Source organism: Orycteropus afer, unplaced genomic scaffold (genome assembly GCF_000298275.1).
Source record: "Orycteropus afer afer isolate SDZICR_OR568_19922 unplaced genomic scaffold, OryAfe1.0 scaffold00299, whole genome shotgun sequence".
Lineage (NCBI taxonomy): Eukaryota > Metazoa > Chordata > Mammalia > Tubulidentata > Orycteropodidae > Orycteropus > Orycteropus afer.
In genome coordinates, this window is record NW_006921886.1 from 198,704 (window position 1) to 219,017 (window position 20,314).

Below are 20,314 nucleotides of genomic sequence, written 5' to 3' on the forward strand. Positions count from 1 at the left end.
GTATAAACACATTCAATGTTGTTATGTACCGTCGAGTCAGCCCCAACTCATAGCGACCCCTCCTTGGGTTGCCGAGGCAGTATCACTACGGAAGTAGATTGTCCCATCTTACTTCCGAGGAGTGGCTGGTAGGTTTGAACTGCCAGCCTCCTGGTTAGCAGTCAAGTGCCTTAGGCACTATGCTACCAGAGCTCCTATGCATTCAATAGATTTCTTATAAAATGTGCATGAAAACCCTGTGTCATGGACATATTTACCTTTCAATCTTGACAATGCTGAAGTAAGCAGGCCAGGAACTGACTGGCTTGGAGTCAAGGGGGATCTCCACATCCTTAGCCCCCAAATTATAAATGTACACCAGGTTATCATTTTTTATTGCAAGACCCATATACTCTTTCTTGGCCTGCAAAGTTAAGAAGTGACTTAAATAACTTAATAATGAATATTATCTTTTATTTTCATTTCCTTAAAGGACAATCAGCAATATAAATTAGTAGCTGTGTACAAGGGACTCCTAGCCTGAATTATTACCCAAAGTTCCTGTTTGAGCAGTGGGTCTCCCTTCACAACCTCACTGCGGCCGCATCAGCAGCTGCAGCCTCCTGGGTTTGCTCTAATTTGCATCCTGGACCTTAGCAACTGCTAATTGTGGGAATTAGGTGGCTGGCAGGAATGTGCTAGTGTTGTTTGACTAACCCAGGAATATAATGTGCCTGACAATACCAATCCCTATGCATCCTCAGGAGTCTGAGTGGTGCAAACAGTTAGCACACTTGGCTGATAACCAAGAAGGTGGAGGTTCCAGTCTACCCGGAGGCACCTTGGGAGAAAGCCAATCCACTTCCAGAAAAATCAGCCTTTGAGAATACTATGGAGCAGCTCTACTCTGCCACATACAGGTCACCATGAGTTGGAGTCAACTCGACAGCAACTGGTTATACATCTTTAAACAGGACACATAACCAAACATACATGTTGTTGTTGTTGTTATTTGCCGTCCAGTCAGCCCCGACTCATAGCAACCCCTCCCTGGGTTTCTGAGGCAGTATCACTACGGAAGTAGGATCGCCCAACCTTCCTTCCGAGGAGTGGCTGGTGGGTTTGAACCGCCAGCCTTCTGGTTAGCAGTCAAGTGCCTTAGGCACTATGCTACCAGAGCTCCTAAACATACATAGGCAGGTGTTATAGGGTCTTTGAAACCCTATATTCAGACTCAATATTAGTAGTGTGATGCTGATACGAGGCAACTTCAGAAATACCTCACATATAGAAGGAATTACTTATCTTTGAACTATTATTTTAGCACTGCCATTAAAATGAGTTTTATGTTTTGACATACCAGAAAGGGAATTTTGTTGGTTTGCATAAGGAGTTTTAAGGAGAGAGGGAAAGCAACTCTCTTCTCCTTTAATATTCTCCCCCTTTAAAATTGCATGCTCTTACATTTTTGCTTCCAAGGTACAGAATAAACTGATCCGCAGTCCCACTCAGCTCTGGCTGCTTCACAGGAGGTTTCATGTACAGACTCAGAGATGTGAAGGCTTTTAAGTCATCCACACTGGTTTTGGGTTGGACTTCTACAGCTGATTGGCCATCAAACATCATAGAGACTTGAATCTGGAGTTTGAAATGGTTTCATTAAAAGTGCACTGCATCAATGAGTATATTGTGTAATTTCCCATGGTTCTCAATGGGCTTCCCTCATTCTTGATGGGGTCTCTGTGCTCTCTTCTCCTCCACACCTTTATTTATTTACTTATATCCTTACTTTGTTGGAGAAAGGATTTAAGTTCAATTATACACAATAGTCTCAATTTAAAGTTGGGTGAAAGAGCAAAAGATGGGTGAGAAAGCAGGTCTAAGAATGAGAATAAATATGAATTCAACAACTTGGGTTGGGTGAACTAAACAGCTTGAAGGGATATCTGGTCAGCTACACAATACACAGCAGCCATAAAATTAACAAAAACTAATTGGTAGGAAGAAGTATAACTAATCTCGGTTGCTAATATAGCTAGAACTTTCTCCCCAGCATCCTGAAAAACAACAAAAATTCTTGGCCAATCTGTGAGGGATCCAGACATCTCTCTGGAGTCTTAGACCTGAGTTTGAAAACAGGCTCTGTCACATAGTAGCCGTGTGACCAGAAGCAAGTCATTTAATCCCTCTTTGCTTCTATTACCTCATCTGCAAAATGAAGACAATACATTTTGTGTGAGAATTATATAACTCCAAAGTGCTGCCCAGTGTTGGCTCTACCATTACGATAACTGTAATGATAAGTTCATTCACATGTTTCCTATGATTCTTGAAAGGCAACACAATGATGCACAATTCAGTAAAAGCATTCCTAAGAGGCCTAGTATGATAAGGGTTAGGTCCCCTGTTTTTTGCCCAAATGGTGTGATTCAGAGAGATTTTTAAACATTTGAATGTGGATACACTGTGTACGCTCAGGCTATTCATGCAAATCTTTTGAATAATATTTACATTCAATCGGTGAATACTGATTTTGGTTAATATTGATTGTTAGGGAGTTCAATATTATTCCCAAGACCCTGAAGTGCAGCTCCCTTATATTGCCAGTTGAATAAAGGCCAGTACATCTTAAAAAATAATCAAGCAGTGTGTGGGATTAAAGTCTTTTTGTAAAAACTGAGAGTCTAAGAAGGATGCATGTCTGATAGAAAACATCTCACTTTGGGGAAATGTGGAAGTTCCTAAAGATAAGGTTAAGGCTGTCTTTAGAAAATGGTTTTAGGTAATTAAAGCCTAAAAGTTCTACTCCATATAATTGAAATGATCAGAAACCCCTCACAGAAACCTAGCATTGAGAATGCCATTTCTTGATGTACTTTAAAGATACACATTTTTTGAAACGGTTACCTAGGTATCCAAATCAGGTAATTTATGGTACTGGACCATTTATCATACATCATTTAAACTTGGGGACATTTATCAAAATTAATCTCCTTCATTATAAAATCATTTCTCTTTATTTTTTTCTGTCTGTAATTAGGGGCAAAGAATCTGTTTGGGCAATTTCTCAAGTGAGAAAGTAAAACCTTATTATTTGGTATAATGATTCTGGTAAAAAAAAAAAAAAAATCACTTAAAAAGAAATTAAAATGGGGGCCAAGAACAAGCTCTGTTTTGCTGCAGTGGAAAATGTTAATTGCTGTGTCTGGAGATTTCCTACCAATGCAGGCTCTAGTAGGATGTTGCTGACTTGCTTCTGTATAAACCTCTCACAAGAAGGCCTTTGTTAAGTTTATACAACTTAACTGTTCCGTGATTCCAGTCCTCAGTCAAGCCTGCGGAATGGTCAGTAAAACCTTTACGTGATATACTTTGTACCAGAGAATTTCTTGAAAAGGTGGGTCAGATGGACAGCATTATTTCATATGATAATTACAATAAAACATCTGTAAAAATAATGAACAATAATAATGATAAAATAATGAATTGAGTCTTCTGTTGAGAAGTTAGCTTTCCTGGATTTCTTTTGCTACATTAGCTTTGTTGATTAGTTAACTCAATAATTCTTAATCCCAAATTAGAATCACTTGGGGAGCTTTGAAAATATACAGGTCGCTGAGCCCTCACTTTGGTTTTCCCTGGGTTGCACAGACCACTTGTTTTTGATTACGAACCTAAAAGTTGGAGGTTCAAACCCACTCAGTGGTGCCACGAATCAAAGATTATAGCTAAGAAAACCTGTGAAGTAGTTATACTATGTAAAACATAGGGTTGCCATGAGTTGGAATAGACTCAATGGCAATGTTTTTTTTTTTTTTTTGGTTTGGGCTCTTCTTCCAGATAGCCTGATTTATTGCTTTGAGGTTAGGACCAGAAACCGGTTTATTTTTTCAAAGTTCCTTATGTGATTCTAATGAACAGCAGGGGTTGAGAACTATCAAGTTGAATAACAGAGCATAGAGATTCTGAACTTTGGGAGCTGCCTGAGGAGTTGGAGCTTAGCTCCATGTTCTCATTATCACTGAGTGACTGATGACTCCTTTCATCAATTACCTTGTTGGCCACACTTCTGGTCTGAGCTATGAGCTCTCTGATCCTCTGGATGCTGGCAGAAACATTGCTTGCCGGTCGTTTCTGCTCCACTGTGCGAAGCTGATCCAGGAGCTGAGGGACAACCTCTGTGAGATTTCTTACTACAGTTAAGGGGGGGAAAAAAAAAAGCACTTGACCAATCCGAAAATTAAGTATATTGCAGCAATCAGGTGAAGAAATCAAGAAATGCATGGTTATATCAGGAAGAATGATAAAAACTTATTTTCTATCCTACAAAAATAATAGCTAAATCCAAAGCTTAATCAACGGTGAGCTTGTGGCATTTGTAGTACTTACTGATCTATAAACTGTATGCAGATCAAATTGACTTACAATGTACATTTTTAAAGGGCAGGACCCATGAGGAATCTACAGATGCTTCTTTAATCATATAATACAGGTTCTGCTTGTATTTCTAAGGGATATGAAAGGTAAAATGGAGGCTGGGCAACAGGACATGGAAAGATAATTTTCCAGGGTATCTAGTCACCATCACACTACTGCTGCTACTGTCCCTGCAGTGAGAGAGAGCTAGATGGAGGACACAGGTCACATCCAGAAAAGTGGCCACTGTGCTAAGATGAAGGTGGGTAGCCATGGTCTATGGGCCCAGAACAGGTCATACAGACTTTTTTTTTTAAATGTATAACATACATGTAGAAAAGAGCACAGATCATATGGATGTCATATAGGCAAATCTTTTAAAGATAATTTTTTAAAAGCAAGTAGGTAAGCAGTTACAGGGTAGAATTCATGTATATACCAAAAAAAAAAAACAAAAAAAACCCAAACTCACTGCCATCGAGTTGATTCTGACTCATAAGGACCTCCTTTGAGTTTCTGAGGCGGTGAATCTTTATGGAAGTAGATTGCTCAGTCTTCCTTCCATGGAATGTCTGGTGGGTTTGAACTGCCAACCTGGTTAGCAGTCAAAGGCCTCACGCACTATGCCACCAGAGTTCATGTGTAGATACTTAAAAGATACATATAAAAACACTATCTTCATGTCATGGGAATGAGTACTTGTGACTTGTGATAAAATTTCAAGTGCCAGACAGATCATATATAGATTTAGAAAGCTGTTTCTTAAACAATTTAGATGGAACTACAGTAATATTTGACTACTAACCCACCAGCCAGTCCTCAGAAAGAAGATTAAGCGATCTACTTCAGTAGTGATATCACTTCAGAAACCCAAGGAAAGGTCTCGAGGAGTCAGATCCAACTCGATGGTAGTGAGTTAGAGTACAGTAATATGGTCTATAAAACCATGTTGATGAACTAAAGGCTCTAGTCATGACAAAGACATTGATATTTAAAGGATATGTGAAGAGACTGAAAAGTGAGAATGAAAAAAGCAAATTTCCAGGAAACACTATTTTGGGTAATATGTGATTTAAAATATTTATACATAACTAAATAAATCAGGTAAAAATAGTTCATTTTTATTGCCATAAATTTGTATGTTCTAGTTGGCCAATGAACTATCCTTAAGGGAAACTGGGTGACAACAGTTTGGCCATACTCCTTGTTAGTGATAACCTGTTTTACTCAGGTAAAGAAAAAACAATGAGGTTTATTACATTTTTTCCCACTCAAAGTTAACAGTAGTTGTTAAAGATTATTTACTCTAACATTGAATTGACCTTCTTTCCCAAAGGATCAATATTAATCATATTGATAAAAAACAATTGCCATTGTTATTTGCCAATCTTGCTAGTGTATGTGAAATATATAGATATTTATTTCTGTTAGAGAAACTGAAGCAAAACAATTATTTTCTTTCGTGAATAATGTCTATAATACTCTAATTCAAAACCCAAATGAAAATAAAGTCTTCTTAACAAGAGATGTATAGAGTTTAATGGCCAATTCCCCAACTGGACCTAAATTGTGAAATTTCTAAGTGGTACCTGCATCTCTAGCAGAGTTCACTGCAGTGTTGTAAGCAGAAGAGTCAAAAGCTTGAAGGTTCTGAGACCAGTTGGTGAGATTGCTAGCCATTGGGGTGGTTGCCTGTCGGACCTCCATCGTCGTTTTATTAGCTTCTGCCGTGATCTGCTTGGATTGATCCAGGCGCTGCTGGACATCACCTTCACACAGAGCACAAGGGATTCACTTTGCAGAGAAGTTGGACATTGGTTGAGCAGTATTTCTACCTGTGTAATCACTGGGATGAAACAGACCTTAAATTTTGGGCTTTCAAGCAAAATTAATATCTTTAAGTATATATTAATTATGGTATAATTTAAGTGCACAAGAATATTATAAACAGTATTAATAAGTGAGTCTAAAAGACACTAAGGTCTCACTAAAGCCATGTAGCTCACTGAAAACATTTAAAATTAATAGGTAAATTAAAAAAAACCTAAAAAACAACTGAGTAATTACTATCTCCTCAGATTAGATGCCTGGTGAGAAAGCCACAGAAAATGCATCTGAGATTTTAACTTGAGATGTTCACCGTTGGAATTCATTTTAAATGTTACTTTCTTCTATGTAAAAAGTATTCTCATGGAACACTTTTGCCATCGAGATAATGCTGTAATACAGAAGTCAATTGTTAAGGAAAGGATTTTTTAAAAAAGAGAAACAAGTTTCAAAAGAGCATATTGAGCAAAATTTCATTTTCATTAAAAATGTTAGATATTTAGAATAAAAATAATTAATGTTTACAACAGTTTTTCCAATGATGGGATTATAAATGGATTTTTTTTTTCTTTTTTTAATCTGTATTTTCTAATTTTTAAAATAATGGTCATGCACGACTTCTATAATAAAAACAATTAAAAACCACTCCAGTGATGTTGTAACTTCAAAATTTTAAAGTGGAGAACCATTTCATTTCCTTTTACCTTACATGCTCTGAACTTTGGTGAGTGTTGATTTGAATCCTGGCTCTGCTTCTTACTAGTCATATTTCTGGAGGGAATTCCTTAACCTCCACAAACCTTGAGGTTCATATCAGCCTAAAAATAGTAGTGATACTTACCTCCCATGAGATAATGTATGCAAAACACTTAGCAGAGTGCTGGGCATGTAGTGAGAGGGAATAAATGGCAGCTCTGGGGACATGGATGACTGGGATAGTCATTGATGATGTTCTCCTGGTCAGAAATTTGCTGTACTATAGTTCTGTTGCTAGGCTTTACTCTTTTTTAGTAAAAATAAAACAAAACAACAACAACAACAAAAACCGTTGCCGCTGAGTTGATCCCACACATGGTGACACAATGTGCACCAGCGTAGAACTGAGCTCTATAGTTTCAATCACTGACTTTTCAGAAGTAGGTCACCAGGCCTCTGTTCTGAGGCACATGTGAAATGGATGCAAACCTCTAACCTTCTGGTTAGCAGCTGAGCATGTGAAATGGTTGCACTACCCAGGACTCCAAAACACCCACAGCCAGCAGTTTTAAGTTCATGTTTTAACTTTTGCTATGCTGGGGAAGGCACGTATAACCAGACAAAGGCACGTCTGCTTCCAATCACATCTAAGATGCCACTGCAGTCTTAGATTAGGCTCATTGTTCTCCCTGTTTGAACAATAGGAACTGCACAGCATGTCTAGAGGGAAGTTGTTTATAGTTGAGACCTGAGAAACTCAATAATCAAATTAGGGGAAACTTATTAACAAGGAAAGAAGTGCACAAGAAAGCAGGTTACCAAACTGCATAAATATCATGATTACACACACACACACACACACACAAAGACTGGCAAAAAGTGCTCTCAAACTCTAACAATTGCCATTCTTAGGTGGTGTGATTACATTTTTTAAATATTTATTTTCTTCTTTTTACTTCCTAGAACAACTTTTTTGGTAATGAACAATTTCTTCTATAAACAGACAAAAAAGATTTATTTATAAAAAGTGGCAGGTAAATTCTGGAATTACCTAATCCTTTCAAGGGTTAATCTTACAACCCAATGAGCAAACAGATGAGAGATTTCAGTTCTATCTGTGGTCCTTACCTCTCTCTGCTGCTTGTAGGCGCTTAATGGCATCATTTAATCTGTTTTTAAGGGCACTCTTTCTGGCCAAGGCTCCATCCACACGCCTACTGGTGTCAGCCACTGCCTCGTCACTGCCTGTGGGGAAGACACACAAAAAAATATCAGTGGGGCTAAGACACCTCTAAGAAGTCTCCATTTCAACAAGGAAAATTCTGATTTGTTCCACAGAGTCATCTTCAATATTCTGAATGCTCTGAATCAATTATGGAAATGTGTCTTTAGAATAAAAAGTATAGAACTGCAGACCACGTTCAACACTGGTTGGGAGTGATTTAGAATGTCCTAAAGTGATCCATAAAGGCTATAAAGGTAATGTCTGATTTATTTCATTGAAAAACATAGCACTGCTGTGACTAACAGCACTAGCAGCCAACTGATAAAGAACTGAAAAGATCTGTGTATATATACACGTGTGTGCGTGCGCGCACACACACACACACACACACACACACGGCAGTGACGGTTTCAATTGTTTGGGTCATTGTTCAGTTGTCTTTTTTCATATACGTGTGTACACGTATAGTTGTTGCCTAGTTGATATTATCACCATGTACAGTGTGACCAGATTCAATCACTTCTTTCTTATTTACTATGGAGAGTGGGGAACATTTCTGACAATGCAAGGAGGGGCTTCAACATACTTTGCAGTTGTATTGCAGTCTCTCTTACTCTTTTTAATTTCAGTTTTTGAATAACTGTGATACTACGTTTCAGCCCTTCTTGATGGGTCTTCTGACTACAAAAAACACTGGTTGATAGACTGAGAAAGGGCATATGTAGCTCTATTTTTGGCACTCTTGATAAAAATAGGAGAAAGCAAATCTATTTTCAATTGGATATTTATAAGAAGAAATGTCTCATAAAAAAATGTGTCCTATTTGGGACTCACTGCCTTACATAAACACTTCTCATTTTACAAAAGAATTCAGTAGAAAGTTCCTTTAAATAGCACTTTTCTGGCTTTATTATAGATTTTTTAACTATTTGATATAAACAGTGAAGAAAAGAAAAGTTGATTACTAATCATTGAAAATCACTTAGAAATGAAAAAATGGTAGTCTGAAGTTATAATGTAATTCAGTAGATGGATATAGTTCAATATGAAAATGTGAATTTATATCACAAACACATATGTCATCTAAACATGTGTATTATAGGAAATTTTCCTATAAACTTCTGAGTCACATAGTCCTAGACCCTACCCATTTTCAAGTAAGTATACGAAGATTTAAACAAATGAAGTTAAGAAATAGGTAACTAGCTCTGCAAAATATTCAAAGAAGCTGATGCAGAAAGATTTATTTGGACATAAAACATAGCTTTAAGGAGATGTCATTCCCAGAATAGGAAAGATGCTTTCATGTTCAATAACTCAATAATGACAAGGTTGAGAAAATATATTGCAAATTATCAAAGAGAATAAAATATTTAAGCCACTGCATCATGAAGATGCACTCATTATAGTCTTCTCAACACAAGAAACAAAAGCAATACATACATACAGCAACATTTATTTAAATATATTTTGCTATTATTATTCTGGAAGCTCTGGTAGCATAGTGCCTAAGGCATATGTCTGCTAACCAGAAGGCTGGTGGTTCAAACCCACCAGCCACTCCTCCAAAGCAAGATGGGCCAATCTACTTCCATTGTGATACTGCCTTGGAAACCCAAGGAGGGGTCACCATGAGTCGGGTCCAACTTGACGGCACATAGCAACAACAACAACATTATTATTCTAATTATTTACTGCTGCAACTCTAATTATTTTCTAAAAAGTACCTTTAGGATTAGGTTTAAATAATAAATTAATTAGACTTAGGTAACAGATTAGATAAACTTATGCTTTGTGATTGCCTTTGTTTACCCAGCAAATCTAAAATGATAATTGCTTTATGGTGGTTAAGTAGGTAAGATTCTATATATGAAAAAGGAGCTCTGGTGGCCTAGTGGATAAGGCACTTGGCTGCTAACCAGAAGGTCAGCAGTTCAAATCCACCAGCCTGCTCCGTGGAAGGAAGATGGGGCAATCTACTTTGGTAAAGATTTACAGCCTCAGAAACCTGATGGGGGTCGCTATGAGTCGGAATTGACTGGATGGCTGTGAGTTGAGTTATATACAGAAATCAAAAATTTATTTCCCTTGTATAGTGGCTCTTGGGAAAAATGCAAATACAGACATGAGATTAATTGCTTTGATATGATTATGTTTTCCCTTTCAAACTTGGTCTTTGTTTTCAGGTTGTAGTCAGAAATCAGATGATGAATTTCCGTTCGCATTAGTCAACGCTCAAATATTCTTAGGAATAAGTTTACTACCTCAGACATGAGTAATGTTTAGTGAAATTTTTAATACACTCAATTTTTTTAAAGAATAACTCACAAAAATTAAAAATTGACTAAAATAATTCTACTTTTTTTTCCCCCTTCCCACTCCCACTCTCTCAGATGAGCTTGTTTTAGTAAATGAAATGCCAACACTGCTTTGGAAATGCTTCTTCCATTGATCATTGAGCTTGTTCTAAATATAGTAAACTATGTAGAACACAAACTACAAGAAAGTGCAAATAATCAGACAGTATTATCATCCCAATAAGGAGCTCTGGTGACTCAGTGGTTAAGACATTTGGTTGCTAACCAAAAGCTTGATGGTTTGAACTCACCAACTGCTCCCTGGGAGAAAGATGAGATTTACAACCTTGGAAACCCTAATAGGGCAGTTCTACTCTGTCTGATAAGGTCACTACAAGTCGGAGTTGACTTGATGGCAACAGGTCTGTTTGTTTTATCATCCTAACTGATGCTCATAGTTATGGCATAACTTTTCATGGCAAAAATGTGAAGGCCTTCCATATTATCCAAAAAATATTAAATTAGGTACAATGTAGTTCCCAGAGGTCTCAGCCTTGAAAATCTACTCTGAAGACACGGGGTCATGAGTCAGAATCGACTTGATGACCACCACCACCACCAGTTTTAGTGTTAAGTGTATTTTATGATATTATCTCCTTGAAAATTGGTATTCATGGTAAATTCTTATGAATCTGCCTATTTGATTAGCAAAAATATCCTTTATATATAGAATTATATGTTTCCATATGTAAATATACTTTGATGTTTTCTTACCTGGAAGTTTTGTTTAGCAACAATTTCCTTTAAAATATCCAACATTTGCTTTTTAATACCTTGACTCTGAACAGAAACTAAAACTAAACCAAACCCATTGCCTTTGAGTTGATTCCAACTCAAAGCAAGCCCATAGGACAGAGTAGAACTGTCTCATGGGTTTCCAAGGCTGTAAATGTTTATAGAAACAGACTACCACATCTTTTTCCCATGGAGTGGCTGGTTGGTTTGAACTGCTAATCTTTTGGTTAGCAGCTGAGTGCTTAACCTCTGCGTCACCAGTATGCCTTGAACAGAAACTATTAATGTATTATTCGGTTGTCATATCATTGTTTACTCCTAGAAGTTTGAAATCTCTGTCCACATGCAGCAAGACTGTGTGGAAGGTGGGATATGTGTGTGTGTGTGTGTGTGTGCACATGTGTCTATATGCTCATGAGCACACACAAGCAGCTATAAACAAGTAGGAAGCTAGGAAAGCAAAGATATTTACTGGAATCTGCCCTTGCTTGTAGTTCTCTGGCTTGATTGAGGAGGTTCTCACTTTCATCTTTATGGTAAATGATTTGAGTATCAATTCCACTCACAGCCTATAAAGGAATTGGGTGGGAAGAGTAAGATTACAGCACAAGAAAACTTCTCATGGTTTTAGTATTTAAATGACACAGCTGATCTGCTAAACATCAAGCAGAATTCATACAGCTTCATTTTCATAGCTCAAAATCAAGGTCAAATGTGAACATGAGAAAATAATGGCATTTTCAATATAAATGTTTTTTTGAGGACAATTCAGTGAACTTAGACCACTGCCCTGGTTCCACCAAAGTGCTTGTTACATAGAAGCCACTCTATTATATAATAGATATTTTTTTTACTTGAAAAAATCTGAACATATGCATAAAGCAGCAGCAGGAACTAGTCTTAAATGCATTTTCTTTATGGACTTTGGTTAAAGAAAACTGTCAAAGGAACTGGGTCTTGCCTGGAGCACTGTACATCTCAAAGAGTTTGCACAACTGAAATTTTCACCACACAAGTGGAATGGTCTTTCTCTAGCTCTCCAACACTTACTGCCATTTGCAATTTACATTTGAAGCTCAAGAGATGGCATTAGAAAATAGAAAAGTCAAAAGCTGAGAAAGGAACCATACAAATAAACTTTAAAAGAAGGGAATACTCACATCATATATTCGGTCAGTGATGTTCAGAGCCAATTCTGCCGTTTCATTGGCTTCACCAACAAAATTGGCAATATTTTCATAGACATTTGATGCATCCAAAGCCTTCTGTACCAGACCATTAGTGTCTGAACTGTGCAAGTTCCTGTTAATGAACACATTTTTTTTTATTATCTCTCCTTTTTATCTCCTTGGGAAATGAAGCCATTTTTAAGGCTTGATTTTAATACTCAAGGATCACAGGTACTTCCTTCCTGTTATTCAAAGTCACTCAGCATGACAAAGTTTTCCTGAGCTGTGTTTCCTACAGACATTTCTTCTTTGAATTCCTCTGCCTCTGCTGTCCCCAAGACTTCACCCCACTTTGGCTCTACAGCTAACCGTCTGCCTGGAAGTAGCCACAGCAAAAGGGAACAATGATGAAAAAGCAACATTCTGCACCAACTAATTCAATCACAAGTTTGTTTATGTGGTGGTCATCAGGCAGAGGAATGAATCCATATTAGCTCCACCTATTACTCTCCCAAATCAGCATTGTTACTCCCTTTTCATGAGAGAAACCAAGGCTCTGAGAGAAGGTGCATATAACCTCAGCATGGTGCTAAGGGAATGTATAGTTGGCTTCACTCTCTCTATTTAATTATATTTTCCTCTTTTCTTTACTTCATAAATCACATTCTTTTCCCTAATAAAGGAAATAACATAGCAAATTTTATGGGCAAATTCTGGGCTACCCTTTTCATATATTTTTCTTTAATTGTTACTACACTCATGACATAGCTATTGTTATTCCTTCTTCATAGAAGAAGCCAAGGCTCTGAGAGAGGGTGCATGGTTTGCCTGGAGAACACACTGTTAAGATTTATCTCACTCCTGAGATGAAGTTGCATCTTTAAATGTATACTCCAGTCCTACCCCACCCTTACCTTATGCACCATATGCTCTGCCTTCGCCCCTATCTGGTCAGTGTATGGTTCAGCTAACATTTAGTGAATTCCTGTCATGCACTGGGAACTCCACATACAGGAGCCAATGATGCTATGTACCTCATAGGATTGATGTGAGGGAACACTGCTGGAATAAAATATGTGAAGTGGTTGGTACTGTACTTGCATCCAATAAGCATTAGTTTATTATTTTAATACCTAAACTGTTTATTGAATTGGAAATTCAAATTGTAATTATATCTGACATAATTTATTGATAATTACTTCTTCCTCTATAAACTCCACCCCACCACCCACAGTTCATTCTCAATCCTTTGTGTGAATTTCATTCAGTCTTAAATTCACCAGTTCTGTATTTTTTTTTTTAGTTACATACATTGATGACTAGTATCACTTTATTCATCAGTAACCTCTAGAAGATTCTCTGTGACCCAGTATATAATATTGCAGATACTATACTTGCTCATGTCTTCAAACTGCCTTGACCTATTGATCTCAGTCAATTGTTTCTTAGCTTCCTTGAACAGTTCCAGTCCCCCCATACTCCCTTAGGCTCATGGTAACTTCCTCTGCATTTCCTTGGCTATTTCCCTCTCTTTCATTCAAGAATCTCATCATTCTGTCTCCTCTGTAGCAGGGCCAATTTATCCATTAGGCCCAGTAGGCACAGTGTCTAAGACCCATAATACCTGTAGAGACCCACAAAAATGATTCATTTTAATTTTTTCAAACCAGAAGAAAAAATGATATAATAATAATCATACGTTAGTCTTCATACCAACCCAGTCGTAAAATACAATTTTTAATATTGTTTTATGGAGGAAGGAATACACAAAGGCAAAAATGTCTAGGGCCATAAAAATTTTAATGCAGCTGTGCTCAGAGAGGTAATTCTAAGCCAAATATGTGCTCCATTGTTTCTCCCCCAATCTCTTGTTCTTAAAAATGATTCATAAAGTGAAATATGAGGAAGGTAGATAAATTTTTTAAAAATAAAGGGAAAAAGGAATAAAATGTTACATGTAGTTATTCATATTTTTTAGTTTTGCTGGCTAGACTGGTAAAAAGATACACCAAAGAGCTTGAAACTAAGTCTTTATTACTTTGCTTTTATTACAAGACACAGAACAGGCACTAAATCAGTATTAATAATAAAATGTACTTTCAGAATGGAAGCTTTCTGATGTTATGTCTCTCTATGTTTGAGGTAGAACATGTAAATCATTGTGTAGACCAGACAGATGTTGAGGAATATTCACAATTTGAAGGGCAGACGTCTGTAAGTTTGGATGCTCCCTGAATATGTTTAGTCAGAAGTGTCTTTTGCACAAAAAGGACTTCAGGATTATTGATATTCTGATCATGTTTCATGTAAAGTATGTATTAGCTTCCTTAGAATTATGCTGGAACAATGTTGCAGAGTGTCATTTAGAGAAGGTATATACTGGGATCCCAATGAATAGGACATAGTTAGTCAAATGACAAAAGAATTATGAAGAGAGCCATAGGATGGATCACAAAAACAATATTCTACATATATAGTATGCTTCCCCAAACCAGTTTTTAACAAAGCTCCATTTTACTGCTTTGTTAAAAAGCACACACACACACACACACACATATATATATATCGTGAAATGACATTGAGCTGGATCTAACACTATATAACAAACCAAATTTTATGGCATCTATTACTTTGGCTCCTTCTTACTCTCTCTCTCATTTCTCAGCAGATCTGGAAGGATATTTTAAAATTCTGGCAATCAGGGAAAAAAGGGCTATTTAAGTTTTGAACAGAAAATATTGATTCTTAATTTAAGCATGACCTTTCCTGGTCCTTGTTTCTAATAGCCAGATTTGTAGTCATTCTCTATAATGATCTAATTATTTACCTATTATTTCAGGGTCATGAATTCCATTTCAATCTTTCAGTATATTTCAACTAACATTAATTGAGTACTCACAGGGTACATGACTCTTTCTTAGATGCTGTGAGGAAAATTATCAACTGATTTTCTAACAGGTGTTGAAATCAAATTGTTCCTGCTGGGCCCCGTGGAATGGCTAGACTTACCAGAAGACAATTGTATTGCCAACTCCCAGCTAGCTTTATTTCAGGCGCTTGAGTGTGGAAAGTTAATGCTGTCCATAAAATGACTAGGTGATGACGGTAGAATTAGGCCTTGCAAAGAGATCTAATTTACTTGATAATATTTTATGCAGCATTTATGCTCCTAATCAAAATGCTTTAGGCCACTCTATTAATAATTTCAAGAGCAGACTTCCTCACCTCTCTCAAACCACACACATTCATACAGGTTTCTAATCTGTTTTTAAAAAACTAAAAAACACCTTCTCCTTCAAGTAACTACAATAAGCTACGATTGACTCTCAAAGGGATTGACCTACTAACCAACCAACCTCACCCTAAAACCAATCTGCTAACATGTATTCCAGTAACTTTGGTGTGGGGAATTGAATGAAAATATTTGATTCAGCCCATATATATATTTGCATTTCTTAGACCAGTATTTTACCTGTTCAATTCATCAGCCTCATTTTGAAGGTTCTGTGCATGGTCAATAGCTTCTTGGACCAAATCATGACTGAGGTTACTCAGGTTGGATAGTTTTCCTTGTAGTTCATTTTTGGCTCCATCTATTTCTGCATAAATCCCTGATGCATTCTGAAGAATTAAAAAAAATAAAATAAAAATTTAACTTAGAAGAATTTAAGACATTTTCCCCAGGGAACACCAAAAGATAATCTTGTTTCTTCCATATTATGAAGTTTAATGAATTTCAGGTCAAGTGTATAGGAGTCTAAAATACTATCAGCAGATGTTTATCTACTTCTCCTACATCTTCAACCCCCTTTTCTTTTCTGTATTTCTTCTTAGTATTAAATTTGCTCAGCTAGCTCTCATTTAGGAGTTCTGGTAGCATAGTGCCTAAGGCACTTGACTGCTAACCAGAAGGCTGGTGGTTCAAACCCACCAGCCACTCCTCAGAAGGAAGATGGGGCAATCTACTTCCATAGTGATACTGCCTCAGAAACCCAAGGAGGGGTCGCTATGAGTCGGGTCCGACTCGACGGCAAATAACAACAACAACAGCTCTCATTTAAAAAAAGTTAAACTAAACAAAAGCCCTTCATTATCCACACATTTCCCTAATGTTACTACCTACTTTTCCATTCTGTGTTAGTGTCAAAATGCTTAAAGAAAGTTGTTTATGCATGCTGTCTCTATCTTCTCACTTTCTATATACCTTTTGACCAACCTGGCATGACCCCACTACTCCTCCAAACAGAAGCTCACTTATAACTCCAATAGGGATCACCCAGGTCTCATGTGCACTCTCAGCTCCATTTCCTGTGGTTGACTGCTCCCTCCCTGGGACCAACCTTAAGAGATTACTTGGTTTTCAATACAAGTATAGTCCTCTTGTGATCTCTCCCAAAGATCATGCTACTGTGCAGATGGATGTTGCTATGAATCTGACTTATAACCTTGATTAGGCCCTCAATGCTGGGAAGAGATGTGCTCTCCCAGTCATCCATATAGCGATTCTAAACCTGCTACCATTCCCAAGTCAATAATATTTCCTTCCCCTAGTCAATTCTAAACAAATCATTTTATTTTCTTTTTATCTAGAAAGCATAAACTAACTGTTAGCAGGGAACATGTCTTCCATACCCCTAATGTTTCCTCCCTATGAAAGAAGTTCAATTCATGCAAGGCAAGAGTGTTTTTCTTTTTAATTTTTAAAGGATAGGAGCTAATAGACATATTGCATGTTGACAGAAATGCATAAGTAAAGTGAAAGAACTGGATGATTCAGGAGACCCAGGGCCCAATTTCAGGTGAGAAACCCATAAACTCTCCCTTCAAAGTGAGAAACAATGAGATTCAGAGAAAGTGGAGGGATTGTACTTTGGTAGGAGATGGCATACTTCATTAATTATGACAGGATGGTGGTAGAGGTGTGGACATAGATGAAGATGAGTTGGTAGATTTGGAGAAGAAACATGAGAGGAGTTCTCTTCCGTTTGTTTCTAATTTTTTTTTAGTAAAGTATGAAGCAAGATCACCAGGCAGTATTGATAGAAGGGGAGGTAAGTTTTCCACTAGTTATTTCATGTTGCTCTTGTACAGCCATGGAGAAGGGATTCTATGGTTTAATCAGGCTTGGAGTTATCAGGTGACTACAACAGAGGAACCAATGGGTATGGGAGTTAAGGCTGCTTGCAAGAAATGATTATGTTGATGATCTTAGCTCCTGCAGAGAGAAGAAAGGGTATGACGGGGTTGAGTAAATGAGGTGGTAGAGGCCTCCATGTGATCAGAGAACGGTTGGAGTAAGGATTCTAGGGTAAGAGAGGTAAGAAATAGTGCTCAGGGAGGAGGGTGTTTACAACTGGAATTGGGAGGATGTTCTATCATCAATGTCAAAATCTGGTTGTAGTCACAGGAGAGATAACAGAGGTAAATTGGAGGGTGAACTTGTTAGGCAGGAGAAGTTTAAGGAACTGGAGATCAGAAAGATGTTGGGCTTATGCATATGGATATTGATGTCATCAAGAATAGTAATGGACATTGGAGTGGAGAGGAAGACAGAGAACTTGGTGCTGAAATAGTTAAAGATGAAATGGTGATCAGAAGGCCTTAAAACCTTTCTTACAAAGATAATAAAAATGAGCTAAGTGATTTCATGATGGTTTGGTTCACTGCATTTTATTGGAAAATTTTTCCTTTTTCAAAATGTGAGTTTTACCAATTTTGAATGCTGGCTTTATTAAACTACAACTTATGAGTTAAGAGTGAATAGGATGAATTTAGATCAGTGCTTTCAATACAATTGTCTGAGATGATATCATTGCTGTCCAAAATAGTGGCCTCTAACCATATGTGGTTATTGAGCACTTGGAAAATGGATAATCAAATGGAGGAATAAAAATTTTAAGTTGTTTAAATTTTAATCTAAATAGCTATATGTGTCCAATGACCACTGTAAAAAGCAAGAAAATGAACATTTCAATCACCTGATATTATTTTACTTCAAACTTGATAGATTTGAATTGACTTTGATTATTCTTTTGTGCCACCGAGCCATTGTTCTAACCTGCTATAAATATAAACCTGAACAAACCACTTGTGTTCTTACCTTTATTATATCATCAAGTTCTGAAAGAGTCAGGTGAGGGGTTTTCAGAGAGTCACTAGATGCCCACAGAGAAGTATTCACCACTTCCATTTCTTCCCTCACTCTCTCGTGATATTTCTGCAGGAGGGAAGAACAAGAGAGAAAGACATGGTTCTTTAGTGAAAGTATTAGATACGATGGTACAAAAATCACTTGCTGTCTTGGACTTAGACAAATATAGGTTCATGTCCAAGGTCTACCATTCACTTGCTGTGAGATTTTGGGAAAATACAACCACTGATGTTCAGCTTCCTCATTTATAATATAGACATAATAAAAGTAAGCACCTTGGGAGGTTCAAAGAAATTAGTTATAATTACTGCTTTTAACATCCTTATCTCAAATAGAGAGCACTTCAGAGAGGATATTTGACTCTTTTCTCCATAAATGTGAAGCGGAAATTTGGATATGGGATATGAGATTGACTACAGCCTCTGTAGATTATAGATATTAATGTTGTTGTTGTTGTTGTTATGTGCCGTCGAGTCGGCCCCGACTCATAGCGACCCCTCCTTGGGTTTCCGAGGCAGTTATCACTACGGAGTAGATTGCCCAACCTTCCTTCCAAGGAGTGGCTAGTGGGTTTGAACTGTCAGCTTTCTGGTTAGCAGGCAAGTGTCTTAGCCACTATGCTACCAGAGCTCCCATAGATATTAATATATAATATTAATATGTAAAATTTAAATACACATGTATAATATTAATACATATATAAATATGTAATATGAATTTCTGAAAGCCAAAAGGAATTATTATTATTATATTAATATACAATACATATATAACTGTATATAACCATATAGCCCATTGGCTTCAAGTCGATTGTAACACATAGCAACTGTATAGGACAGAGTAGAACTGTCCTATAGGGTTTCCAAGGCTGTACATCTTTATAGAAGTAGAGTATCTCATTTTTCTTCTATGGAGCAGCTTGTGGGCTTGAACCGCTGACCTGTTTGGTTAGCAGCCCAATGTTTTAACCACAGCACCACCAGAGAGCTTTATATATAACCATACATATATATAATATATAACTCACTGTCGTCAAGTCGGATCTGACTCATAGAGAACCCTTCTTGGGTTTCTGAGGCAGTATCATTATGGAAGTAGATTGTCCAACCTTTCTTCTGAGGAATAGTTGGTGAGTTTGAACCACTAGCCTTCTGGTTAGCAGTCATATACCTTAGGCACTATGCCACCAGAGATCCTATAGTACATGTATATGTAGTAATATGTGCATAGTACATATATACCTCTATAATACATATATGTATGGGTTATACAAATACACACACACACACACACACACACACCAGAGAACATTGTTTTGTGCCAGAAATACTCCAGGTGGACAACTTCAGCAATCAGGAGCTCCTCAGTTGCTCATTAGCAATCCCCACCTTGGAGTTTACAAAGACTTATGGGTAGAAAAGCCACACTAAGTAATTTACTACACCACAGTCTTCTGCATCTTTGCTGAGTTTCTTTCCAGTTGTTCTATTTTTCATTGAAAGTGGTGTATTAAAGTCTCCCACTATGACTGTGGAGTCATCTATTTGGCTTTTCAACTCTCTTAAAGTCTGATTTATATATTTTGGGGCTCTTTCATTAGGTACATAGATATTTATTATGGTTATATCTTCTTGTTCAATTGATCCTTTAATCATTGTATAATGTCCTTCCTTGTCTCATATGGTGGTTTTTGTCTTAAAGTCAATTTGATCAGAAATTAATATTGCCACTCCTGCTATTTTTTGGTTGCCATTTGCTT

General features: G+C 37.1%; 1 protein-coding gene across 1 annotated transcript in view; it reads right to left on the reverse strand.

Moving 5' to 3' along the window:
• Positions 1 to 20,314, reverse strand: part of LAMA4 (laminin subunit alpha 4) — a 199,998-nt gene that overhangs the window by 67,269 nt on the left and 112,415 nt on the right. The window contains exons 12-20 of the mRNA XM_007951567.2: positions 18,505 to 18,621; positions 15,877 to 16,025; positions 12,396 to 12,537; positions 11,708 to 11,804; positions 8,047 to 8,163; positions 5,985 to 6,164; positions 4,033 to 4,172; positions 1,444 to 1,617; positions 258 to 403 (exon numbers count right to left, since the gene is read on the reverse strand). Coding sequence (XP_007949758.1) covers positions 258 to 403; positions 1,444 to 1,617; positions 4,033 to 4,172; positions 5,985 to 6,164; positions 8,047 to 8,163; positions 11,708 to 11,804; positions 12,396 to 12,537; positions 15,877 to 16,025; positions 18,505 to 18,621 — 1,262 coding nt within the window. The remainder of the gene's footprint in view (positions 1 to 257; positions 404 to 1,443; positions 1,618 to 4,032; positions 4,173 to 5,984; positions 6,165 to 8,046; positions 8,164 to 11,707; positions 11,805 to 12,395; positions 12,538 to 15,876; positions 16,026 to 18,504; positions 18,622 to 20,314) is intronic.